At 36.6% G+C, this 26,577-nt stretch overlaps 3 protein-coding genes across 5 annotated transcripts; 2 read left to right on the top strand and 1 right to left on the bottom strand.

Moving 5' to 3' along the window:
• The first annotated feature begins 7,285 nt into the window (after nucleotides 1-7,285).
• Nucleotides 7,286-15,183, top strand: LOC141677118 (magnesium transporter MRS2-1-like). 3 transcript variants are annotated; one of them, XM_074482878.1, is made up of 6 exons: nucleotides 7,457-10,659; nucleotides 11,931-12,530; nucleotides 12,814-12,938; nucleotides 13,031-13,370; nucleotides 13,470-13,517; nucleotides 14,535-15,183. In XM_074482878.1, the coding sequence occupies exons 2-6, from the start codon at nucleotides 11,946-11,948 to the stop codon at nucleotides 14,763-14,765; spliced, it is 1,329 nt and encodes a 442-aa protein (XP_074338979.1). In that variant the 5' UTR covers nucleotides 7,457-10,659; nucleotides 11,931-11,945; the 3' UTR covers nucleotides 14,766-15,183. The 3 variants fall into 3 exon arrangements, with proteins under 3 accessions (XP_074338977.1, XP_074338979.1, XP_074338978.1); XM_074482876.1 differs by lacking the exons at nucleotides 7,457-10,659; nucleotides 12,814-12,938 and adding an exon at nucleotides 7,286-7,418 and having other exon boundaries at nucleotides 13,035-13,370; nucleotides 14,535-15,180; XM_074482877.1 differs by lacking the exon at nucleotides 12,814-12,938 and having other exon boundaries at nucleotides 8,773-10,659; nucleotides 13,035-13,370; nucleotides 14,535-15,180.
• Nucleotides 15,184-15,523: 340 nt separating this feature from the next.
• On the bottom strand, nucleotides 15,524-19,095 carry LOC141677119 (uncharacterized). The gene is made up of 2 exons (XM_074482879.1): nucleotides 18,840-19,095; nucleotides 15,524-15,893 (listed from the first exon to the last, which is right to left on the bottom strand). The coding sequence occupies exons 1-2, from the start codon at nucleotides 18,973-18,975 to the stop codon at nucleotides 15,793-15,795; spliced, it is 237 nt and encodes a 78-aa protein (XP_074338980.1). The 5' UTR covers nucleotides 18,976-19,095; the 3' UTR covers nucleotides 15,524-15,792.
• Nucleotides 19,096-25,436: 6,341 nt separating this feature from the next.
• LOC141679542 (uncharacterized) lies at nucleotides 25,437-26,246 on the top strand. The gene has a single exon (XM_074486018.1). It carries the CDS (start codon nucleotides 25,437-25,439, stop codon nucleotides 26,244-26,246), a length of 810 nt encoding a protein of 269 aa, XP_074342119.1.
• The last annotated feature ends 331 nt before the right edge of the window (nucleotides 26,247-26,577 follow it).

The following is a 26,577-nucleotide window of genomic DNA, read 5'->3' as shown; positions in this document are numbered from 1 at the left end:
ATGCATTAATTTCTTTTAATCTGACTTGATTGTGTTGACTTTTAATTACGCTTTATTATTATATTTTAATTGCTTAAGTTTTAGTATTTAAAACTTTTGCCAGTTTTTATATTTTTGTGTTAATGCATTGTATTTGTGTTTTGAGTCATATATACATATTTAATTTATTGTCTTGTGCCTTTTAAGAGGTAAATGTTGGACAAACTTAGTATTTTAGACTAAGTTGTCAATCATTTTGAGACTCTATATGAGTGAGACACATTATGTGTTAGTGGTGTGTATTTATTGGAACGTATTCTTCTCTTCGAGGGGATTCCAACGCATATTAACACGCTCAAAATGAGTAAAAGGTGAATGAGAACTGATGTTCCAAAGTTTTACCTTTTAATATGAAAAGTGGTTTTGTACCACATCAAGAGTAGCACAAACCTATTCCTTAGTTTTTCTTATAAATACCATATACCACATCGAAAAGAAAAACAAGTCCTTTCAAGCCTCTCTTTATAAATAGAGTCTTAGGGCACCAGTTTTATTAAGTCGAGGAAATAAGAGTCATCTCTTTCATTCTCGGTCTCTTTAGTCTTAAATTTTTCCAATATTCCGGTGATAGTTCTCGGGCTCAGTTCAAGTTCGCTGAGAGTATATTCGATCTATCGATTATACTAGTATCTCGTTTTATCCTGGGAAGCAGGTCGCTAAACACGGATGGTGCGGGGCGAAACTGCTTTAAGGAGACAGTTTTCTGGACTCGAGATTAAATCCAATCTCTGTTTGTTTTCTCAAACCCTTCTCCTAATTTAATTGTTAATTCTCATATGCTTATGTGATTTAAGAATTAACAATGTTTTTGTGAAGTAGTTATATATTCAATATATATATAACAATGTCTTTATCGTACAAGATTGCTAACAATCTTAAAGCAGTTTTCTTCAATTTTCATACTTTCTTGTGAGTAGACGCAAAAGTCAATTTGATTGTTTAAATTGGATTTATTTATGGGTATATGAGTGGCCATTATTTGCCTCATTAATTAAATTAAATTTATTGCGTTAATTTCTTTGATCACTTGTTGTCATGTGCTTAAAATTAATATAAATTTGATTTTAAGTGGTGCTTTGTTTAAGCATAACAGGTACGAGGCAAAAGTAAGCACAAAGTTGTTGGATAATTGGTTTCTTATAAGGCTATTGATGCTTTAATGGTTATTGATTTATGATCAACTTATATTCAAGTGGACATATTTGGTGACATCTCTTTCGGGTTGATCATTATAAATTGGTAGATTAAACCCAAATTTATAATTCGTCCATGTTTTTGCTATTAATGGATAGCTTATTATGTTTTGTTAACATGGTGATTGATTTCTTAATTCTGAATTGATTTTGGAATTATTAGTACACTGATACAAGAATCATATATGCTATAGTTTACATGCATGTTTGCAAGTTCATAACATGATATTGCTATGCAATTAAATGATATGGCTACATAAATGTGACCCTTCATGATGGAACTTGATTATTTGGTGATTAATTTTTTAATCATTGTTGAGTGATGATAAGGCATCAATTATTATTGTTTAATCTTTAATAATGGAGTTATATCACAAACTTGTAATACTGGATAGAATGCAGTAACATGTTTGTTGTTAAATAATGTGACGAGGTGGGCAGCTGAAGTGAACCAGATTTACAATTGCTCAGGATTCTCCACATTAAAAAACCTAATGGGCCTGGAGTACAGGTTATGGGTCGGCACATAAATTATATTTTTCTGGTTGGATGTTTCCTCCAGTTAAATAGTAATTTCACGTGTTGGTGTCGGTCTGCTGCGGCAGTGACACACGAGCCTATTATAGTGATCCATGTGATACTTAATACGGCGAATATTGATATCAGTATTTATGCTGAACTTCGGAGAGAATCCGAAAAGTTGTTAACCCTAACGCATCAGTTGATCAAGGATCACTGAATGTGGGTTTATTGAAGATTTATGTTCTTCCTTGGGCCTTTTCTGGTTGTACCAGTAGGTGAGCCATAAATGTAGGTTCGTGTGAACCATGTAAATATTTTCGAGAAATTCGGTAATTGAATTTTTAATGATAAGAACTACGGGAAGTTCTTTTAACATGATATTAAAATCTTATAGGTTTTAATGAATAACGTAAAACCTGCTCAGATGAGAGGTAGTGACACGATACGTGTTTACTGTCTAGTTTGATAGTAAAACATTTGTCACTCGTACTCGTAGTCGAGTCAATATTGAAGCTAAATAGAGAGATGTGTGCTCTATAAACTCAAGGGTAAATCCAACTTAATACAGATAATTAAGATGGTTGTGAATAAATTTGATGATAAATAATCACCGGGCAAATTCTGTTTGCAACGTGAATATTCATGAGGTCGTTGCACCTTACTCGCATTATATAAATGGAGTAGATGCAGACTTGAGTTGCGCTCTGAAAAAGATGCAAAACGATTGTGATCAGCTCAGACTATCACTGAATTTGAGGATATTAGTTACGAAGGGCTAATCGTTCCTTAAACATGATACCACAGAAGGAAATAATTAAATTTCCTATTAGTTTTGGAATATTTTCTGACATTCTGTAAAATATTAAAATTGTGGGGGTATCTAAAATAGAAAATTATTGAATTTTCTATGAATAGTGGAATGTAATGAAACATTCTTGAAAATAATTGAAATGTGGGGGTATCTCGAAACTTGATATCAATACCTCTGTTGGTACCATGAGATCCAAAATCAATTGAGATATTTTGGATGGATACATAGACAATGGTTGAGTCTAATAATATCCGATATATGAATCTAATTTTTGAGATTCGTAAGAATACTATTACAGAGTTTAGGAATGCTTATGCGATAAGCTAGTAGATCCTAGTAGATCTGTAATTAAAAGTCATCTAAATGAACTTACGAGTTATTGGATGAATGTGAGGATGAACCTGCAGAGAGCAAAAGACTTGGATAATTGCTAGTCCCGAATGTCTTGATAATTTGCTTGAAGGTGAACTCGTAAATTTAATAGAAGCAATGCGCTTCACGTATAATTTCTTGATAAGTGAATATATCAAGAGAAAATTTGACTATTACTGAGAGTCAATAAATCAAGATTTTCTAGCACGTGTACTAGAAAATGGATTGTGCATGTTCTCTCTATGTCCTTTGTGGGGGAAAGGATGTTAAGAAATAGAGAGAGTGGTTCTGTTTGACAGAATCTTGTTTAAAAAATATATATAGATCTTCTTACGAGATAGAAGCATTAGGATCCAAATGAATTTTTAAATTGGGAAAATATATCTGGGTCTGAAGGAAGTATAAGGTCAGACCGATACAAAAATATTACAGTCGAAAGTGATGACCTTATATAATTTATGAAATATTCTCGAGTTTTGAGAATAAGGTTCATTAAGATGATACTAAAATTATCGTATTGTGAAATTTAAAAGTGCATCAATGAACATTGAGATGGTCTTTCTAAATAGATATTTGGAGAAATATCTATTTACGTGAACCCGAGGGTTGCTCTAGATAAAGCAAGAGTAGAAAATCTGTATTTTCGGTGATCATGTTGAGTGAAACAACATTGACATGAAATAATGACATATTAAATTTGATATTGCTATGATAAGCAATGGCTTCAAATAAATGACATGGTTGCCATTTTGAGGACGGTCAATATTGGTTGCTATGTGAATAAGGATTGCCAGTTTAAGGACGCTTAAACTCGGTAATGATGCAAACTGAAATTGCTGGTTTTTGGGACGCTAAAAGCTGGTAATATCAATAACAAGTGAAGCCTTAAGTAATAACTAGTAAAGTTATTTCATAAATATGAAATATGTCAATATGAGATGTCAAACTGATTCAAAATCAGAGAATTGACAAGTGTGCATGTGTTATTTACACATGATATGCAAGTCATAATTGATTGCATGTGAGTGATCTGATCATTACGTGAAGTAATGACAAGAGGATCATCTCTGAAAATCTTGATGAGATTGAAAAGTTTTGATTTGAAGATTACAATCTTCGTGACTTTAAAAGTTTTAGATGATACATGTCACATGTTGGTGATGTGAATTTTGAAGAGGTCAACGAAGCTAAAGTTGTCATAGCTGGAATGGATTTATATATATCCAAGCGTAGATGAACAAGGATCTCTCAAGAAGGATTGCAAGTCTGTTGTACTTTTTAAAATTGTACAAAATTAGACATAGGCTACACAGTTGGTAAACTGGGTAGATGCACGAGTACAATGGAAATTGGTCACTTGGAAGTGATTGCAATGAGATTTAAGGTGTATGATATGTGCTCGTGAGCTTGGACTTCAATACGAAAGATATCTAATTGTACTATGTGAATATAGTATGTAAATTAGATATTTGACTTTAAGAACTTAAAAGTCATTCGAGAATACATTTCACATTTAGCAGTCGTGTCATGAAAATCCTAAACTTAGCTCGATTCATTATGGAATACGAGTCTGGTGCATAAAATAAATGCAGTTAAAAGGCCGAGTAGCCACTTTATAAGGATATTCCTAAATGACAAGGAAAATGTGTCTTCAATATGCATATATTGTGTAATCAATATGCAAATTGGGAGATCACATTATTGTGTATGAAATGGTATGTCTCACATCTATGATGAGGACATAATACCATTAAACAACTATTCTCAACGAGAATTATCATGATTGACTATGTAAAGTTAAATGATAATGTTTGGATCCACTAACCAGATGGTTAAACTGAGTGAATCTGTTTAAGCCAAGGGAATCTAGTTAGACCGAGAGATAGTTGTCAAATCATCGAGAGGAATGGGCCTTGCCTATTGCTTAACGGCGTCATGGTGGACACCCAACCTTGCTGACTGGAGATCCCAAGAACTTGGTTCAATGGGACAACTAAATCATGATGACCAAATCACTGTGGGGGTAACCCCTGGCCTATTTCTATGATGATGAAACAGTGAGACCCGTAAGGTACGAGGTTAAGCTTTATGTTTTTAATGATCTTTGACGAATACAGGGATTTCAAGTTTGAATACATAATATTCGGTTAAGTAAACACGGGTTACTCTATAAGATAAAGATCACCTATGTAAGAGAGAAGTATGGCCGCTTCAAAGGAGAATTGCGAGGCACAATTCTTTAGAAACTCTTGCAGAACCAGGACGATGTTCCAGGGCCAAAATGGACATAATCATGAGAACTGAATGAGTCAGGAAAGATATAGTGATGAGTATGTCATCGTTTACACAAACGGTCGAACAGTTCAAGGACATCGCGTCATACTGTCTACCAGTAAAGTCGATATACTTATTCGAGCGAAGGTTCAAGGAGCATTCTCTACCTATCGTATGCTATATCCGACCGCCGGAACTATCACCAAGTCAAGCTCCGCGTCTGTCTGTCTATATGGTGCGTGCTACTGGACCATCAATCTCATTTGTGGGGGATTGTTGGACAAACTTAGTATTTTAGACTAAGTTGTCAATCATTTTGAGACTCTATATGAGTGAGACACATTATGTGTTAGTGGTGTGTATTTATTGGAACGTATTCTTCTCTTCGAGGGGATTCCAACGCATATTAACACGCTCAAAATGAGTAAAAGGTGAATGAGAACTGATGTTCCAAAGTTTTACCTTTTAATATGAAAAGTGGTTTTGTACCACATCGAGAGTAGCACAAACCTATTCCTTAGTTTTTCTTAAAAATACCATGTACCACATCGAAAAGAAAAACAAGTCCTTTCAAGCCTCTCTTTATAAATAGAGTCTTAGGGCACCAGTTTTATTAAGTCGAGGAAATAAGAGTCATCTCTTTCATTCTCGGTCTCTTTAGTCTTAAATTTTTCCAATATTCCGGTGATAGTTCTCGGGCTCAGTTCAAGTTCGCTGAGAGTATATTCGATCTATCGATTATACTAGTATCTCGTTTTATCCTGGGAAGCAGGTCGCTAAACACGGATGGTGCGGGGCGAAACTGCTTTAAGGAGACAGTTTTCTGGACTCGAGATTAAATCCAATCTCTGTTTGTTTTCTCAAACCCTTCTCCTAATTTAATTGTTAATTCTCATATGCTTATGTGATTTAAGAATTAACAATGTTTTTGTGAAGTAGTTATATATTCAATATATATATAACAATGTCTTTATCGTACAAGATTGCTAACAGTAAAGTCATGTCAAATTGGGTTTGATGGTGTATATCAATGTGTTATGTCTTTTAAGAGGTAATATTGTACCAAATTGGGTTTGGTGGTGTATATCATTGTCTTGTGCCTTTTGAGAGGTAGTAATGTACCAAATTGGGTTTGCTGGTGTATACCATTGTCTATTGTCTGGTGCCTTTCGAATGGTATATTGTACCAAATTGGGTTTGATGGCATATACCTTTGTATATTATGGTAGTGGGCATATCCAACTTATAATTTAAAAATGTTTTATTTTATAATAAGCATTTTATATGTTAAATATATGTCAGTATTTAATAATGTCTGAGGGTCACGAAAGTTAAAATATATCAATATGTATCAATATTTGAAACATATTCAAATATTTTCATGTATCTAACCAAAGGAATCCCTTTGCTTAGATTTTTACATAATGTTAATACTTCTACCTATCTTATAATTATGTTATCAAATTGAATTTTTGTATTAATTGAAGTTACATCTCTGATCGAAATTTTTTAAGTGACTAATTTTTTTTGTTATCTTATTCAGGTATGGTCTTTGAATAGGATATTAGTTGGACTAGATTTGAAAGTCGAAAATTTGGATTAATCTACAAGTAGTCTGCTTAAGCATATACTTTAGATAAGTTATCATACTTTTCTTTTATTTATTCGGGTGTTCTCTCTTCAGACCTCAAGGCGTTATTGTCTAAGTTTACAGAACCATTAAGCAAAATCTTCAGTTAGATGATAAACTTTATTGTATGAAGAAAACTCCTTTTTTTATTGGGTTTGTCTAGCGTGTGCCCATGTGCACATGCTAAACACTATAACTTATAAAGTTTGGAGTATTTTGATTGATGCACTTGTTGTAAATGAGGGGTTCATCATTATTAAAAAGTGTTGACCAATCAAAATAAGTCAAAATTATAGAAGTTTGTGCTTATTGTGTGCTAATGGACATATCCCAGAAAAACCGTTTTTTATTTTGAATCTCGGTACAATCTATATGTTTCGAGATTTCTGACAAAAAAAAAAATAAATTTGCAACCATATCAACGGTACATATACAAACACATACCCTGTATATATAGCTTTTGTCGTCATTTCTTCAATCACTTTGTACACTTCTAAACTACACAACACAAATATCATGCACTCTCAATTTATTAATCAGTTTTATTTTACAAACTCTTTAATCTCGTAATCATCGGGTATGTATCTATATTCTATTCGATCTCTTATGTGTAATTTCTCTTTTAAATTTCTGTTTATTTCGAATTTAATCATTTGTGCATTCTTGTTCATTTAAATATGTTGTATTATAACCTAATTAAAAAAGCTGATTGGGAAATTTACTAGTAATTTGCTCGTATTTGAATATGTTTGTGTTGAATTGTTGAGGTTTCAGGGTAATTGAGGTTAGTGAAGTTTGATAGGTTGTAGAATGTGGAGGTTTTGTAGTCGCAATTTTGTACTAGATGTGTGCGTCGTGTGATCGGATGATTTGGTTTGATATGCGATGATTTAGTGCTTAATTGAGAGGTGGAAGTTGTTTTCGGTTGTATACTGCGAATGTACGATGACTTGTTTTCCGATAGAGAGGGATAATGTGTAGATTTATAATCGCAATGTTGTGCTAGATATGTGGCTCGTGTGATCGGATGATTTAACAAGTGATTTGCTCATGTTTGAATTCATTGTGTTAATTTGTTGGATTCACTATAGCGAAGGTTAGTGGAGTTTGATAGTTTGATGATTTTGTAGAGTGTGAGCTTTCAAAGCGTAACTAAGTAGATTTATAATTACAAAAATTAGGGGTTTGTAGAGAGATGGGGAAGATGATGAGCACAGGAGTAGGCAAAAGTAAAAGTAAAAGTAAATACTCGGCTTTCGTTTTCGATGGTGAGGAGCAAATTGATGTTGAGAAGCATTCTAAACTCGTTGTCAATAAGTTTAATTCTGTTTTTAGCCCTAACAAATCTCCCTCTCCTATTGACCAATACACTTTCCTTCGATTCTGTATGTACTCTCTCTCCTCTCTCCCCCTCCCCCCTCTCTCTCTGGCGTACGTGTTGTAATTAACTGGTTGATCAGATAGTGATAGTGAGTGTTGAGGATTAATAGTTTTATAACATGTGCGTAATGATTGTGATGATTGTAGTTAAACATGCTTGTTGTCTCTCTCCCTCCCTCTCTCTCCCCCTCGCTCTCTCCCTCCCTCCCTTTGCGTGTATGTTTGTTGTGATTAATTGATTGATCATTTAATAGTGAGTATTGGCAATTAATAGTTTTATAACATGTGCGTAATGATTGTGATGAATTTTGGGGCCTGATTGTGTACGGGCTTATAAGTTACTTATAGTTTATAAACCCGTAAGTACTTATCTCGGACTGTTTGTCGACCCAACTTATAAGTCGAATTTACACCTTATAATCTGATAAGTTGAATGTTAGTAACGACGTACTTTTTCTTAACTTATTTTGATTTTTCACTTTTTTATTTATTTTAGTTTTTAAATATATGTTTTTAAATGTTAAGAAGTTAATTTAAAATTTATGAATTAAGATAATAATATTTAAAAATTATTTATTTTAGTTCATTTAAGTTATAAAAAATTCTGACTTATAAGTAAAATTAACCAATTACATAACTTATAAGTGTTCATCTACTTATCACTTTTAAGTCACTTATTAATTTTAAGTCATAAGTTACTTATTTTAAGATTTCCCAAACGGGCACTTGGTTACACATGCTCTGTGTGTGTTGGTTGTTGTGTTGGTTGATCATTTGATGGTGAGTGTTGAGGATTTATATCCAAACAATAAAACACTCTCTTCTTCTTCAAACTCAAACATATCCAAACCCTAATCGTAGGTATGAGTCTTTTTCACGATTATTTTCCCCTCACTAGAGACACATCAGGTAACTTGAAACCAAATGTTGTTATATCCTCTATATTGCTTCGATTAACGTTTAATCAGATTCAATTAGGTAATCTAGCTATTCGGAATCGACGGAATATAGTTTTTGCTATCAAATCGGAGATTTCTAGACATCTAAGTGATTCAGAATCGATGAGTATCGATGTCTACGTCTCATTTGGACATGATTTATCCTTTGCTTCGGGTGACCTGGACCTGAGTTCAAGGATAGAGAAGGATAATGCAAAATATGAGACTCAGTTGGAATATTTACATAGTGCTGATCTTGTAAATGGAGAGAAAAGATTATGGATCAAGTTTTTTTTGGTACCCAAACTAAGTTGGGTCCAGAGGACCTAGAGAGATTCACAGTTTGAACAATATCATACGCAAATTCAGCATGCTTTTGTTTCTCATCGACTGACTCCTTCTTCTCTTTAGAAGCCTTAAAAATGTCTTTAAGCTTCCAAGTAGGAGTTTCCTTCCTAACCTTAGGAGGACTGATAGTCTTTGCCATAACATGGTTTCTACTCATGTTCTTATCATTATGCTTGCAAGTAATGGATGGCAAATGCATCAAGTTAAGATAATAAGACAAGGTTTTAAAATCACATGGCATACATTTAAATTAATGCAAAAAATGAGACTCGGTTGGAATATTTACAGAGTGCTGATCTTGTAAATGGAGAGAAAAGATCAAAGGACGAAAGAAACTTGATCTTGAAAATGTAAATATTCCAATTGAGTCTCATTTTTTGCATTACCCCTCTATATCCTTGAATTCAGGTCCAGATCACCCGAAGCAAGGGATAAATCCTGTCCAAATGAGTCGTAGACATCGATACTAATCGATCCTGAATCTCCTAGATGTCTAGAAATCTCCGATTTGATAGCAGAAATTGTATTGCGTCGATTTCGAATAACTAGATTACCTAATTGAATCTGATTAAAAGTTGATCGAAGCAATGTAGAGGATAGAACAACATTTGGCTTCAAGTTACCTGATGTGTCTCTGGTGAGGGGAAAATAATCGTGAAGAAGACTCATACCTAGGGTTAGGGTTTGGATATGTTTAATGCTTCGCGCAAATACTCTTGTCAATTTATTTTTCTTTGCCCTTTTTTTATTTTAATCCTCTTACGACTATGATCATCCCGTTGTCAAGAAAATCCATTCAAAAGTTTAATCAGAAAGAAGAGTTTGGTGTTCAAAATTTCATTCGAGACATGCAATTTGGTATATGAATCGGGAGACATTTCAATTTCACATCCAAATTCCTAGTGTCTTTCTACTCGCAATTTGCGCATCAATTTGTTCATGGACAATGGATTGGGGATCAAGTGCAAAGCACAAGCTACAAAGATTGGTTAAGCAATTTTGGGAAGAGGATACAAACGTCTACAAACTGTTTTCCATCCAATATTCATAAAGAAAAGGCACATCTTGTGATCAATTTTACATTTACATGGCAGTGGAAATTGTGCGAAATTTGTACTTATTCATCATTACCTATTTCAAAGTGGATTTTAGGTAAGTCCCGTGTGAATAATACCATGGGTTAAGGTTTGTTTGGAATCTTTTCAATTTAAGTGATGAAATTTTGGTTTGTTTTAAATTGGTATTGATTTTTGCATATATGTTATGTTGTTCATCTCACTTTTTACGTATTTTTACACGCACACACAAACCGAGGGTCTTTCGGGAAATAGCCTCTTCATTTTTTCGGAATGAGGGGAAGGGTGCGTACATCTTACCCTCCCGAGACCCTGTGTTTTAGCGGGATATACTAAGTATGTTTGGTATAGAATGTGAAATTTCAGAGTTTTGTAGATTTATATTGCAATTTTGTGCTAGATGTGTGGCTCGTGTGATTGATGATTGAACAAGTGATTTGCTCATGTTTGAATTTATCCATGTCAAATTGTTGGATATGCAATGTAGTTGAGATCAGTGAAATTTAATAGTTTGATGATTTTGTAGAAACTGAGGTTTCAAACTGTTTATTTGTTTATTTATGATCATAATGTTATGCTAGACGTGTGACTTGTGTGATCAGATGTTTTAGTTTAATATGTAATGAGTCGGTCTTGATTGTGAGGTGGAAGTTGTTTTCATTTTTGTAATATGAATGTACACAGACTTGTTTCTCGGTGGAGAACAATAATATGTAAATTTACTTTGTCATTTTGTAGAATGTGAGTTTTTGAAGGTTACTAAGTAGATTTGTAATCACAATTTTATGCTAAATGTGTGGCTCTTGTGGATGGTTTGAGGGGTGATTTTCTCGTGTTTGAATATGTTCTTGTTAAGTTGTTGAGTTTTCGGGGGCAGAGGGGGTAAGTGAAATTTGATAGTTTGTTGATCTTATGGAGTGTGATGTCTTAAAGAGTTATATTTGTAATCTTAATTTTATGCTATATTATACGCGTGGCGCGTGGGAGTGGATGAGTTGGTTCGATATGCGAGATGATTTGGGCTCAATTGAGAGGTGGAAGTTGCAATTGTAATTTTATGCTAGACTCATGACCCATGTGATCAAATGATTTAGTTTGATATGTAATATGCAATTGTTTGGTGCTCAATTGAAAGGCAAAAAATGTTTCCATTTTGTTGTTTGAATGTACAATGGTTTTGTTTTTGCGGTTAGAGAGAAATAATATGTGCTACATTATTGAAATAAATGTGACAGAAAAATCAACTTTGCAAAAAAAAAAATTTTTGTTTTTTGTTTTGGTGAAGTCTCGTTTTTCTATGACTAATAAAATCTCTTTGTTAATTTTTGTGATTTCTTTATTCAACAGTCAGACTCATCCACAATGGCGGACCTCAAAGAACGCCTACTGGCGCCTGGTTCTATTCCGAATCTCAGAGATGGATCTTATAGGCCGTCTGCTTCTGGTCGTCAACCTTTTCAAGGTGTGGATGTTTTAGGCCTGATGAAACGTGGACAAGGCGTTCGCTCATGGATTCGAGTTGATACATCTGGTAACTCTCAGGTTATCGAGGTTGATAAATTTAGCATGATGTGTCGATGTGATCTCCCGGCTCGTGATCTACGTTTGCTCGATCCTTTATTTGTTTATCCTTCAACGATTCTTGGCAGAGAGAAGGCCATAGTTGTAAACTTGGAGCAGATTCGATGTATTATTATAGCTGATGAGGTTTTGCTTTTGAATTCTCTCGATAGTTATGTATTGCAGTATGTGGTGGAGCTACAACGAAAACTGACAACTAGTGGCATAAGTGAAGTTTGGCAGCTTGAAGGCAATGAGTTTAACGAAAGGAGAGGAAATAGGAGCTTTAATAATATTTATGAGAACACATCGCCTGACTACTTGCCGTTTGAGTTTAGGGCTCTTGAAGTTGCTCTAGAGTCTGCTTGCACATTTCTGGATACCCAGGTGCGTAAAAGTAGGAGCATTTCCCTAGATTTTTAATATGTTGGAAGTTATTAAATTAATTGTCATCTTAACATCAGCTCAATCGCTTTGATTATAATTTCCAAGATGTGCACTAGGGTTGATCATAAGCTAGACTTTAGGTGCCACCTCTAGAACCCATAAGAGCCACTAGTGGAACCATGGCACTATATCGATTTTGCATTTTTCTGTTTGAACAAAGTTTTTTTTTCTCTTGATAGTATGCTCTGGAAATTAGTATTCAAATATCTAAATAATGTTTTAGGCTGGGGAATTGGAGATCGAAGCTTATCCATTGTTAGATGAACTTATATTAAAGATCAGTACCTTAACCTTGGAAAAAGCTCGTCGACTTAAAAGCAGGCTTCTGGCCTTGACTCGGAGAGTCCAGAAGTTGATATTTTCTTCTACTAGTATTTGTTTCTTCTATATATTTCAACCAACTATAATTTCCTATATGTATAATTCTGACTTCAATTCTTAAAGGTCAGGGATGAGATAGAGCAGTTGATGGATGATGATGGAGATATGGCAGAAATGTATCTTACAGACAAGAAAGGACGGATGGAATCATCATCATTCTATGGGGATCAATCTTTGATGGGATTCAGATCCATCGACCCCGCTTTTTCACTTTCTGCTCCAATAACACCTGTTTCTTCACCCCCTGATAGCCGAAAGCTTGAAAAAACTTTAAGCACTGGAAGAAGCAGGCATGGGAGCATGAGTACGGAGAGTGGCACAGAACGGATAGAAGAGTTGGAGATGTTGTTGGAGGCATATTTTGTTGTCATCGATAGCACCCTCAACAAGCTGACATCGGTAAATACTTTACAAATTGTATGAAACATATGTTTTTTCAGATAAATCGTCAATAGGACAAGAATGTTTTAACAATTAATTTGTTTGTCCTCATTCCAGCTGAAGGAATACATAGATGACACAGAAGACTTCATTAACATTCAGCTGGTATGTGCTTTTTATTGCTCCCATAAACTCCAGCTCTAATTTGATAGTTTGGGTTGTGGTATTTCTTTCTTCCATAGTCAAGTACTTTAGTAGACTAGGGTGAGCGAGGTCCATTTCTGCAGACGTTGAATAATATTTGAACTTTATCTGTCAGACAATGACCAATAAATTTTACGACCTAGTTCTATAGTATCTAGATTGATCACTTCACGATGTTGTGATACCTTTTTATGTCCATTTCATAGAACACGGATGGAAGAATTCCGATTGTTATGGTAATAAACATTGTAGCATTATGCCCATATAATGTATGTGGGACGATTTCATGGCCAATTAACTTTAACTTAGATAATTATTGTGCACAGCTTACACACATCTAAAAACATGCCTGTAGACTATTTATCAACCAAATTTGAACTATAAAATTTATTTTAACCTTAATCCAGTCGGTTACATACTTTTTGCTTGTATATTTGCTAGAGACAGTCTGCTGGATGACCATTAGTTTTTTTGAAACGATACGGACCCCCAATACAGCTTTCTACATTAAAGAACTAATGCTTCCTTTTGTCAACCCTGGTAATGCTATGATAGATGAAATACCAGCAAAGTATCTTCAGTGATATACTCATAAATGCAATATGCTTCTGGCTGGGCCTATCATTGGAGGGTAGACTCAGTGTATCCGTACTAGATTTATTGTCCAAATCTGATTCAATTAGAATATTTTATACACCGAATAAAAATAATTATGCAGCTAGAATATGGATTGAACTCTGAATAATTCAACAAACCTTAATGAAGATGGAAATAGATGAAGTAGAAAATGGTCCATATCTGTAATTTTTCAGATGGATAGTCTGGCAGCAGTTTAATATCTTCCCTTACAGTACAAAATAGAAGATATTGCAATATTAGTTTGCACAAGGTGGCAGAAAAACTTTTTTAATCATCTCTAATCTCAAAATTATTTTCATATTGCACTTAAACTGAAGAATCTGGTTTTTGCAACTTCAGGATAATGTTCGGAACCAGCTTATACAATTTGAGCTGCTACTCACTACTGCAACATTTGTTGTTGCTATCTTTGGTGTGGTTGCTGGAATATTTGGCATGAACTTCCCAATATCATTTTTTGATGTTCCTGGTGCTTTCAAGTGGGTCCTGATTATTACTGGAATCACAGGGGCTGTCATATTTTCTATTTTCTTGTGGTTTTTCAGATACAGAAGACTGATGCCGCTTTAGATGATTCTATTGGGAACTTCTTCAGAGAATCGTGCAGTTGGTGCTTCACTACTCGAGTATGGACTAGAAATATAAGAAAGGAAAAAACAGATCGTGCAATTAGCCTGGAGCTGGATTAGGAACTGTTTAGTTGGACATAAAAGAAAGGCTGGTCCCCTTTAGGGCCTATGTTGCATGATGTTATTCATTTCATTTTGATTAGTGCAAAACTGAGTATTGTACATTGAGTTTATTTCGGAGACTCATGTTACAATGTAAATTTAAGTATATAATGGCCATGCCCAGAGGTGTCTACTTTCCGAAAAAAGAAGTTTGTACGAAGTAGCGACTGAGGAATATGTTTTCGTGCCAATAGATAATTTCCATTTAATTTAACATCAGTGATGGGCTGTTTCCCCCGTTTTTGTATAGAAAGTGGTTCCAATCCTAATTGACGCTTTATTGTGCATACTGTATTGCCCTTTTAAAACCTCTGGCAAATATCAAATTCAATAATTTGCAAATACTAGCAAGAAGCCGGCAAAGACAAGGTTAATTATTATATAGCAGCTGATTCCAAGCAATGAAATTACCTCCGGATTCATTGATAGAATAATTCATAATTCACCGCCACTTCATAATTTGACTATTGCTTCCTACACTTTGCATATTTGCAATTCTGTATCATTTGAACAATATGTACTACAAGAAAAACAAAGGTTATGCTTCAGTAGCAAGGAGTTTAGATAAAGGAATGACTTTTAAATTCATAAGAAAAAGAAAAGCGAAATTATTCTGCATTAACAATCAAGTTTCTTTATCCGAGAAATCCTTTCAAACTCGGATTACAAAACAAACATCTTAAGACGAAGCTTTATCAGCTTTGATAGTCTATCTCTTGTGGACTAACACTTTCATTGTTCTTGTTACAAAAAGAAAAGGACTGAGCCGATTCTTGTCAACAAAAGAAGAAGACTGAGGCGATAAACAAGAGAGCCTCTGAGTTCGGTAGCACAATATCGTTTTCTTTTTCCTATAGTTTCTTCAATCATTTAGGTGAAGATGAACCTGAAGAAAGTCTTGCATTTCGCGCTTTATCAGCTTTTTCAGCCTTTTCCAAATAATCTTGGTGTGACAGTTGTTTCGTGCCTGGAACAGAGACAGAAGATCAATAATTTTTTACCCAAATTTTTTTCAACGAAAACTTCTAAATAAGCAAACCAAACAATGTAAATGCAAAGTGAACTATAATATTTTACTTAAAGAAAATAAATATTTTCATCATTCCTTGACCGGTCGAGCCCTAACAAAATTTAAGAATAGGATAATATGACATCATTCTCTATATCCAGGATTATAAATAAGAAAACAATCACACTAGTAACCAGGTAAGGATGTATGATAGATAAGTGCGATTTGACGCTAAAGATGGCCAATCAACTTTGTAACATGAGGTGAAGTACACATCTCGTTAGAAGACCTTAAACTTACCGTCTAGCTTTCATATTATGGTTTTCTAAAGCCAGAATTCAAATAGCCATAGATACACATAGGTGATCTATTGACAGTTTTTTATTTCCAATCATCTAGCTATGATACAAGGCCAGAACATATTTTCCTACCCACTTGGACCCTAAAAAATTGCACTGATTCAATCAAACAGACCCGTGTCATCTTTTAGGAGTTTCAAATCAGATCCACATAAATATAGTGCTCAATAGAAAGAGTGTATAAAAATAAAAGAACATTGATGTAATAATTAACAAAGAATAAAGAATTTCAAAAAAATTAAAAAACATTAACGTTCTTTTTCTCTTACTAGCATGGTTACAACTGGGATAGAGTATCAAATAATGCTGATTGTAATATCATTCACGTAATCAAACCATTTATTCGTATCGTTTCCTTGGTACTGTATTCTGTATCTTGTGATCCTAAAATAATTTTTACTTTTAAAAGGTAAAAGCCCGCACAAAACCCTGGCTGTTTGTTAAATTTCACCAAATAAACAGTACTCAAGGAATCTGGATTCCAAAACCTAATTGCGGTAAATTTATGACAAAAATTACATCAAATCTGATTCTTTAATGCATTAGTAGTTTAGTCCTGCATAAAAAAACCACCCAAGGACTTGGATGAACTTTTAGACTTAAAACCCAAGTACCCAACACATTTCTTTAATTCTGGGTAATCAATTTTACCAAATTTTGCAACAGACATATACATTTCCTAAAGTCTCCACTATGTCACAAACAAACTAACCATAAAAAAGACTCGATTTTCTTTATTAAAAGAAAGGGTGTGATTGTTGACAAATTTCTGACAAATTCATTAAAGGCCAGCAAACATGAACACATATAATTTATTTACATAAAAATATGGGAGTTAAAGATGAGACCAAGAAGATTGAAATGAGGAAATATGGAAATAGTTTCTGGATTATGCTCTACCCTTTGTACAAAATCGAAATTATGATTCCCATTATCCGTGTGTCGAATTTTGTATCAACACAGCAGTTAAGGATTGTCAATTGTTAGGAACCTGAATTTGGCAAAAAGAGCTGTTGTATGGCTATGCATGGACGTAAACCTTCAAAAATCATGGTGTTTATATTTAGTGATGTATATTTCTGCCTACAGAGAAGTAGATACACAATATATTTTTTTATCGTAGAGAACCCGCAGCCGCTACCCTTCGGGTGCGCACTGGGTAAACCCCACGGACTCACGCAATAGCCTGCAAACCACGAGAATCAAGGTAAACTGCACTTAAGCAACAGGCTCTGGTTCAGGAGGCATAATCATAAATTCTCCTCCCGTGGTTCAGGAGGGATAATCACAATATTTGGTTATATTCTATTCCAGTTTTACGTCATAGCTTAACAGTTTTTCCTGTATCTTCCATTTTGAAATGTTATGTCATTGCTTATGAAAATATTATAGCATCAAGCCCTTATTATATAAAATAGTTGATATTTTTAAAACTCCAAGTTACAGTTTTCCCTGTTCTGATTATATCTATCATCTATGAACACAGACACAGACAAAGACATGATTATGTAAATAATTAATAATTGCAATTCATTTTGTAGATAATACGAGATCATTCTCTATATCAAAAATTATAGATAAAAACTGATCACACTTGTAACCCTGTAAGATAGATTAGTCTAACAAGATGCAGCGAATTGAAGCCAAAGATGGTCAATCAAACTTGTACTGTAAGGTAAAGTACACATCTAACTATAAGATCTATAACCAATCTAGTATTCATATTATGGTTTTCTAAATCCAGAACTCAAATAGCCATAAAAGAGGTACACATAAGTGATCTATTGACAGTTTTTTATTTCCACTCAGCTAGCCGTGATACAAGGCCACAACATATTTTCCTATCATTTGGACCATAAAAAATCGCTCTGATTCAATCAAACAGTCCATGTCATCTTTTTGGAGTTCCAACTCAGATCCACGTAAGTATTGAGCTCAAGAAAAAGTATGTGTAAAAATAAAAGAACATTGATGTGATAATTAACAAAGAATGAAGGATGACAAAAAAAATCAGTATACTTCTTTTTCCCTTACTAGCAAGTTTACAACTGGGATAGGGTATCAAACAACACTGATTATAATATCATTCAAACCATTCATTTACTCGTATCATGTCCATGGTATGGAATTCCATATAATTATTCACTTTAACAAGGTAGAAGCCCGTACAAACAGAAAAACTCTGACTGTTTGCTACATTTCACCAAATTAACACAAACGAGGTAAATTTATGACTCAAAATACATTAAAGCCGATTCTTAAATGCATTAGCTCTGCATTAAAAACCACCCAAAGACTTCAATAAACTTGCTAGACTAAAACCCAACACATTTATTTAATTCCAAGATTTGATCCCACCAAATTTTGCAACAGACGTAACAGTCCCTAAAGTCTCCACTACGTTACAAACAAACAACTCATAAAAAAAAACTAAAAAATTCTCTATAAAAAGGACATGATTAAGGGCCAATAGAAATGAACACATATAATTCATATACAAAAAAATTATGAGAATTAAAGATGAGACTGAGAAGATAGAAATGACCTCGATTCAAGAGATACCAAGGAACACCAAACACAACAGATATGATTGCTATGCCAGCAAACACATGTTTCTTCTCTCCACTGTATAGATAATGCTCCATTCTTCCCCTGAATCCTCCGTTTGCCTCGCTTGTCATCTCTCTCTCTGATTATCTCTGATTTTCTTTCAATCTCTCTCTCATTCTCTTTCAATCTCTCTCTCTGTAAATCTCTCTGGTTCTAAAACCCTAATTTTGATTTTACAAAATGGAGACTAATAAAATTCAGTATTCTAAAATCCGCCTATTAACCGATTAATCGGACTTGGGACCCGTCCGTCTCGATTAATCTCTCGATTAATGATTAATCGGGTCAAGGTACAGTTTTTTGAAAAATCAGTGAAATGTCGGTCGAATCGGGTCAAAAATCGGCCGAATCGGTTAAAGTTCGAAATTAATAAAAAAAATATTTTTTTAAAAAAATAAAGGTTTTTTTAAATAATCATTAACATTTAACATTTAATAATTAATATCAAAAATAATATATTAACATATTGACACTTTTACACACACAAAGAATCGTATATTGTTATATCTCTAAATCCTCCATACAAATCCCTAATGAATTATTCTCAAATCTCAATACTCATTTTGCTTGCTCCATAGATTCACAATTTTGAGATATTCTAAATTTATTCAATAATTATTACTTAAATATCAAGTAGGTAGTAATTTAAAATTTTAGGATTTGAATTTGTACGTAATAATTTCTAATCATCAAGTAATATTAGTGAGTATTCAGTAGTAATTAATTAGTATAAATTACTTAAAATATCAATTATGGACTCGTGATAGAAGTTTTTTTTATAAATCTTACTATTAAAACATCAATACTAAATTAATGATATGTGATTTTATTTTTGTAAATCTTATAAAAGATTAATAATATTTAAATAAAATTATTTATTATTATTTATTAAATAATTTTTTTATGATTAATGTTCCGATTAATCAATCCGATTAATCACCGATTATCCGATTAATCAATGATCCCTCCGCCGAACAATTCGGATTCCAGCTTTATAGAACACTCCTAAAATTGATTTATTTGTCTACAATTATTTTAATCGCCACGTGTTTACGATTACACCCACTCGACTTATATGTGACTCACTTACACCTTAAATGGGCCTAACTGGTCAGGCCCTAGTGATAACTGTCTATCGTTGTTTGAGCCCATTTGGCCTAGTCTATACTTGCTTCAGATTTTGCGGTTTCATTTGGGTCTGAAATAAAGTGGTTACTGGCCCAAACTCATTCCTAAAATTATAATTAGTTGGAGTCACAATTTCAAAAAAATAACTAGACCTCGTAATTCATTTGTGTCATGTACTTTTGTATCATGTATTTTCATATTTCACATATTTGAATGTCAAATACAAAACTAGCATGTTTAATGTTGGTGTACTTTCGTATCATTTCGTATTTTGTTTTCGTGTAAAAAAGAATACTAATGTTAATTATAATAAATAAATAAAAATATGATATATTTTTAGGTAATTTTTATAGAATATATTAAAAACATATATTTAGATCATATTTATATACAATAATATAAAATCAAGTATTATTTTGAATATGAATATGCATTTATCTCGGCCATATACTTTCGTATTCGTTATTAAAAATTCAAACACATAAACTAAATTTTTGTATGGTATAATTCATATTTTGTTCAAAATTATCCGGTCTACTAATAATACAAAGAATTGCCGAGGGACAAGAAATCACTGACACTGTCACTGATGGCATGTGATTCTTCAAAACTAACGCCTTCAATTTTGAAGAAGCAATGATTAGGAGGATTTAAGTGTAGTGTTTCGATGAATGTGTCTTCTCGTCGTATGATTCTTTCCGGGAAATCATAAAAGCAAAACAATTTTCACGAAGATACACTATTGTCAAGAAAAAAGACATTAATATGGTTTTGAGAATCGATAATCACCTTACAAGTTAATAACTACTTCCTCCGTCCCAATATATATGTCCATTTTAACAAAAAATATCTCAAATTACTTGTCCCTCTCTTCTTTCAATGTAAATTTAAGCATAATTTTTTAAAATTATTCTTAGATTTGTTATTTTCAATATTTGACTTTCTAAAATTAGTATCTATTCTCTTTTTTCAATGCATTTAATGAGGTATTTTGTTGAAAATGTTATCCAACTAACACTTTTTTAATATGCGTTTTTTTTCTAAAAGGAACATGTAAAATGGGACGGAGGTTGTATATTATTTATATGATAGTCTCAGATAAAACAGAAAATCGAGTTTACGTGCTGATAGCCCATAATAAGTCAGGCCCAATTGAAGAGGCCCAGGGCCCAAACATAAGATCCTAGGACACGTGGCGGCATCACCACCGTCCAGGTTCCCGGGATCCAGAACGTTCCTACGCTCTGGATCTGATAGTACTCTGACGTATTCAGCGTTGACCTTGATAAGCCCAGGACACGTGGCAACATCACCACCTTCCAGGCACCCGGAATCCAGGACGTTCTTACGGTCCAGATCTGATAGTACTCTGATGCATCCCAGGCGTCCAGATGCCCTACAGTCCAAAAGGCCAACCTACGGTCCAGATGAAAAGGGACAAACCCCTAAACCCTAGTAGGAGGCCTATAAAAGGTAGAACAGAAGGAAGGTTACAGGTTACAAGCTTTTATACTCTCTCTCACACATATACTTACATGCACACACGTACTCTTCACAAACATATCTGCATAATCCCAATTTTGCCCTTCTTCTCCTCAAAACCCTTTCTCATCCTCACGCCGGAGGTGCCGCGGGGACGCCACCCCCCTCCGGTTCTGTTTTGCAGGTTCCCACCCTACAGCTACACCGCACACGGCCGTCGTCATAGCCTAAAAGAAGTTTGAGTTCGGGCCCTGCAAGGAGAAGGTCCCGGGGTGATCTGGGATTATCATTGGCGCTAGAAGGAGGGGCGAACCTCCGACCAGTGGTGTTCCTATCCGCAGCCCCACCACCCTGAAACTTGAAACACCATCTCCCAGTAAGAACGCTACTACCAATCTCTTAGATCTATTTTTACGAATTTTATTATTTTGAGTTTGTAGCACCTTCAAATAACCATGACTACGAGAAAAAGCAAAGCAGCAGTTTCCGCCTCTTTCCTACCGCCTCCTCCCCAACCCAGGGATGGAGACATGGAAGACCTGGACGAAGGGTTCCCCATAACCCGAACTCCCTCTCAAAATCTCCAACCAGGAGATCAGAGAATAGTCATTGAAAAAGCTGCCCACAAACACACAGGGATCACCACAAGCCCATGGGGAAGCATGACCCCGGAACAGATACAGGCGGCTATGGACTTGTGGAAGGAAAAGCAGAACCCCGAGCCGGAGACCCGCCCAGGGGATCAGCGAGAGCGGTCTAAAGAACAGTCTGGAGAATCTCGGGGATCCGTCTTCGACCGGATTGCGAAGAATTTAAAAAAGCCACTAGAGGACGCCAGAGATGAAATAAGAAAAGCTGCCCTCCGGGAGAGAATCCGGAAAGAAGAAGAGGCTAAAGCCCAAGAATCTATAGAAAGGAGGATCCGGGAGGAGGAGGCCAAGCTAAAGAGAAAGGTCCACCGGATTCGTGTTTCCTCAGACTCAGAGCCGGAGAAGGAGTCCAAGCAAGAACAAATGGCCCGGGCCCTTCGAGACCTTAAAAGGAAAGTGGAAGGCGACATGGAAGTAGGGGCAGCAGCGACCCCGTTCACAAAGAGTCTGGAAGCCACCCCTAGAGAGTCAGGGCTGAAGCACTTCAATTTTGACTCTTTTGACGGGCTGGCTGACCCTGAAGAGCATCTGAACTATTTTGAGCAAATATCCAATATTTATGATTACAGCGACCTGACTAGATGCCGATTTTTCGCATCAACACTGAAGGGGGGCGCTCAGAAATGGTTCAGCCGCATACCATCCCGGAGTGTGGACTCCTGGAAAGACTTCCGCGAGATATTTTTGAAAAGATTCAGGGCCAACCGGATGAACGAGCTGCAGATGTGTCATCTAGAAACGATCCAACAAAGAAACAAGGAACCCCTTCCGGAATTCATCAAAAGATTCCAGGAAGCAATCAACCAACTCTCCAACTTAGAAGAAAAGGAGGCAGTAAACATCTTTCGAAGAAACTTGCACCCGATATCTTGTGAAGGCTATGTCAAAGACCTGATTCACAGGGAGCCCCAAAGCCTGGCGTCAGCATATGCGTTGGCATCAAAGTTCATAAAGGAAAATGATTTCCTCAAATCAATGAAGATGAACAGAAGAATACATGACGATGACGAGTCTCCGGAGTGACGCTCGTCGTCCCGGAGAGACAAGAGATACAAGCTTGACAGGCAAGCCAACTACATTCAGCAGTCCCGGGGAACCCCACCCCGGGAAACGTACCCCGAATCAAGAAAAAACGAAAGGAAACAAAAGGCCAAGAAGGAACCCAAGTCGGAACCAGAGTGGACACCCCTCAACAGGCCCCGGGCTGACGTTTTGCGTGAAGTCAAGGGCAAACCGTTTTATTATCCGCCAAAACCCTTGCTAGCGCCGCCCAAAAACAGGGCCCGGGACAAGCATTATGGCTATCACGAAGATCATGGCCATACTAATGAAAACTGTTTCTCCCTCAATATGTTCATAGAAGACCAAATCAAGAAAGGAAACATGAACCAGTATCTTCAAAGGGGCTCGAATGACAAAGACAGAGCCCCGGGAAGAGGCAAAAATGTGGTGAATGTTGTTTTCGGTGGCACAGCCTCTCCACCGCGGAGCCCGGATCGGGAGAATGATGTGATGATGATCCAGACTCGGGAGGACGAACCGATTGCTTCTCTTATTTTGATTATGAGGGCCTCGATCCGGATCACAACTTGGCATTAGTGGTGACCCTCGACGTCGCAAACAACGAGGTAAAAAGAATTCTAGTTGATAATGGTTCATCTGCTAATATCGTATTCGAGCACACGCTTAACAGGATGGAGCTCGGACACCTCAGAATGGATCCCTGTCTTGAAGACCCTTTGTACGGATTCGGGAACACCATGATTCCAATCCGGGGTATCATCTATCTTCCCATCATATTTGGAACCGTCTCCCATATGATGAAATTCTATGTGATAAGCGCAACCTCCTCATACAATATGATCCTTGGTAGGCCCACTATCACCAAGCTCAGGGCGATCCCCTCAACTATTCACTTAAAACTCAAGTTCCCCACCCCAGGAGGCACTGGAGAACTGAAAGGAGATAGGGAAATGGCTGGTAAATGCTATGGTCAAGCACTTGTCATGGCAGAAACGGAACCGGAAAACCGGAAGAGAATAATGTCCCTGCCCAAGGGACAAAGCAGAAAGAAGCATCGAGAACACCTTAGTAAAAGGGCCCGTTTGGATGTGAACATGATCGAAGACTCCGGATACAGCGTAACCAACGCTGATGCCCGGATTCAAAAGTTTGTAGAGAGCAAGGAGAAGACGAAGGTAGAACCGGCCCAACAGACAATCGAGGTAGATTTGGAACCCGGGAACCCCACCCGAAAAATCAAAATCGGAAAAGGCTTGGAAACCACATTCCAAAAGGAGCTTATCGACCTACTAAAAGAACACGCTGACGTATTCGCCTGGTCCCCGGAAGACATGCCAGGGATCGATGAATCCGTGGCCATGCACAGTCTGGATGTAGATCCAAAGCAAAAACCAATCAAACAAAAGCGAAGGAACTTCGCCCCGGAAAGGCAACAGGCAATCGACCAAGAAGTCGAGAAGTTGTTAAAGGCAGACATAATCTGTGAAATTAAGTATCCGGACTGGCTAGCAAACGTTGTGCTGGTCAAAAAACCCAATGGCAAGTGGCGAATGTGCGTGGATTATACAAACCTCAATTCAGCATGTCCTAAAGACTCTTACCCCCTGCCCAATATCGACCAGCTGATAGACGCGACCTCGGGCCATGTTATGTTAAGTTTTATGGATGCCTTCTCGGGTTACAACCAGGTCAAGATGAATCCGGCAGACATTGCAAAAACGGCATTCATCACACACCGGGCCGTCTACGCTTTTGTTATGATGCTGTTTGGGTTAATCAACGCCGGAGCAACATACCAAAAAATGATGAATACCATCTTTAAAGAGCAACTGGGCAGGAACATGGAGTCTTACGTTGATGACATGATCGCCAAGTCGGTCACAATCTCAGAACACATCCAGGACCTTCGGGAGTGTTTCGAAAACTTGAGAAAGTACAACATGAAGCTGAACCCGGAGAAATGCACGTTCGGGGTCCCTTCCGGGAAGTTTTTGGGTTTTCTGGTCAGCGAAAGAGGAATAGAGGCCAACCCGGAGAAGATCAAAGCTATAATGGAAATGATAGTTCCCCGAACTCAAAAAGACATCCAAAAGCTCTCAGGATGCCTAGCGGCACTTCGAAGATTTATCCCAAAGTTGGCAGAAAAATGCCTACCATTCTTCGAACTGTTAAAAGGGGCCCAAAACAAAAAGCTAATTGAGTAGACCCCGGACTGTCAAACAACGTTCGAAGAAGTAAAGCGACATTTGATGAACCCGCCTATTTTATCAAAAGCAAAGCCCGGGGAGCCCCTTTACCTCTACATCGCAGCCGGGGAAAGAGCAGTATCCTCCGCACTCATCCGGGAGGAAAATGGGACACAGACCCCGGTATATTATGCGAGCCAAGTCTTGAAAGATGCCGAAACCCGGTACCCAAACTTGGAAAAATTCGCACTGGCCCTCGTACACTCGAGCAGAAAGCTAAGACAATACTTCCAAGGCAGGGAAATCAGAGTAATCACTAATCAACCACTTCACAAAATCATCCACAAACCGGACGCCTCCGGGAGATTAGTCAATTGGGCAATTGAATTGAGCCAATTCAATATCAAATTCATCCCGAGGACAACCATAAAAGCCCAGGCGTTGGTCGAGTTTGTCATGAAATGTACTTTTCCAGAAACCCCCGAAACGCCTGAAACCAGTTCCAAAGGAGAAAAAGAGTCTAACAACCGGGATCTTTGGACGCTACATGTTGATGGCTCGGCCACAGCCGAAAGGTGCGGAGCCGGTCTGATCCTCTCCAGCCCGGATGGATTCGTAATTCAGCAGGCCATCACCTTCGCCTTCAAAGCAACAAACAACCAGGCTGAATATGAAGCCCTACTCTCCGGGCTCAGGCTAGCCAAATCCCTTGGAGTAAGGAGTTTAACAATCTACAGCGATTCTCAGATCGTGGTAAGACAAACCAATGGTGAATATGTCGCAAAAGATCCTAAATTGGCCCGATATCAGGAAATGGTTAGAGCAATCCTGGAAACCATCCCGGACTCGACCATCTTGCAGATAAACAGATAAGAAAATGCGAAAGCAGACGAGCTGTCCAAGCTCGACCAGAATACTTCAGATTTAAGCAGCTCGGTTTACTTCGAGGAACTCGGAGCCCCCAGCACCGATCGACAAGAAGTATTATGTGTTAGCAACCCGGAGAATTGGATGACGCCCTACATAGCCTACCTCAAGGACGGTACCCTGCCGGAAGATCAGAACAAAGCCCGGTACCTCAAGTATAAGGCTGCACGCTTCTTTCTAGAAAACAATCAGTTATACCGGAGAACTTTCTCTGCACCAACTCTAAAGTGCGTTGATCCGGAGGAAGCGGATTACTGCCTCCGGGAGGTTCATGAAG

The sequence above is a fragment of the Apium graveolens genome, chromosome 8 (assembly GCF_009905375.1).
Source record: "Apium graveolens cultivar Ventura chromosome 8, ASM990537v1, whole genome shotgun sequence".
Lineage (NCBI taxonomy): Eukaryota > Viridiplantae > Streptophyta > Magnoliopsida > Apiales > Apiaceae > Apium > Apium graveolens.
This window is presented reverse-complemented; position numbering and strand designations above follow the sequence as displayed.

Bases quoted from the DNA above. Each gene is read 5' to 3' on its own strand.
- LOC141677118 (XM_074482878.1), top strand. From the start codon at position 11,946: ATGGCGGACCTCAAAGAACGCCTACTGGCGCCTGGTTCTATTCCGAAT. The intron at 12,531-12,813 runs GTGCGTAAAAGT...ATAATGTTTTAG, and splicing joins GCACATTTCTGGATACCCAG to GCTGGGGAATTGGAGATCGA. The intron at 12,939-13,030 runs GAAGTTGATATT...ACTTCAATTCTT, and splicing joins GCCTTGACTCGGAGAGTCCA to AAAGGTCAGGGATGAGATAG.
- LOC141677119 (XM_074482879.1), bottom strand. From the start codon at position 18,975: ATGACAAGCGAGGCAAACGGAGGATTCAGGGGAAGAATGGAGCATTAT. The intron at 15,894-18,839 runs GTCATTTCTATC...TCTCTGTTCCAG, and splicing joins TTGGTATCTCTTGAATCGAG to GCACGAAACAACTGTCACAC.
- LOC141679542 (XM_074486018.1), top strand. From the start codon at position 25,437: ATGAACCCGCCTATTTTATCAAAAGCAAAGCCCGGGGAGCCCCTTTAC.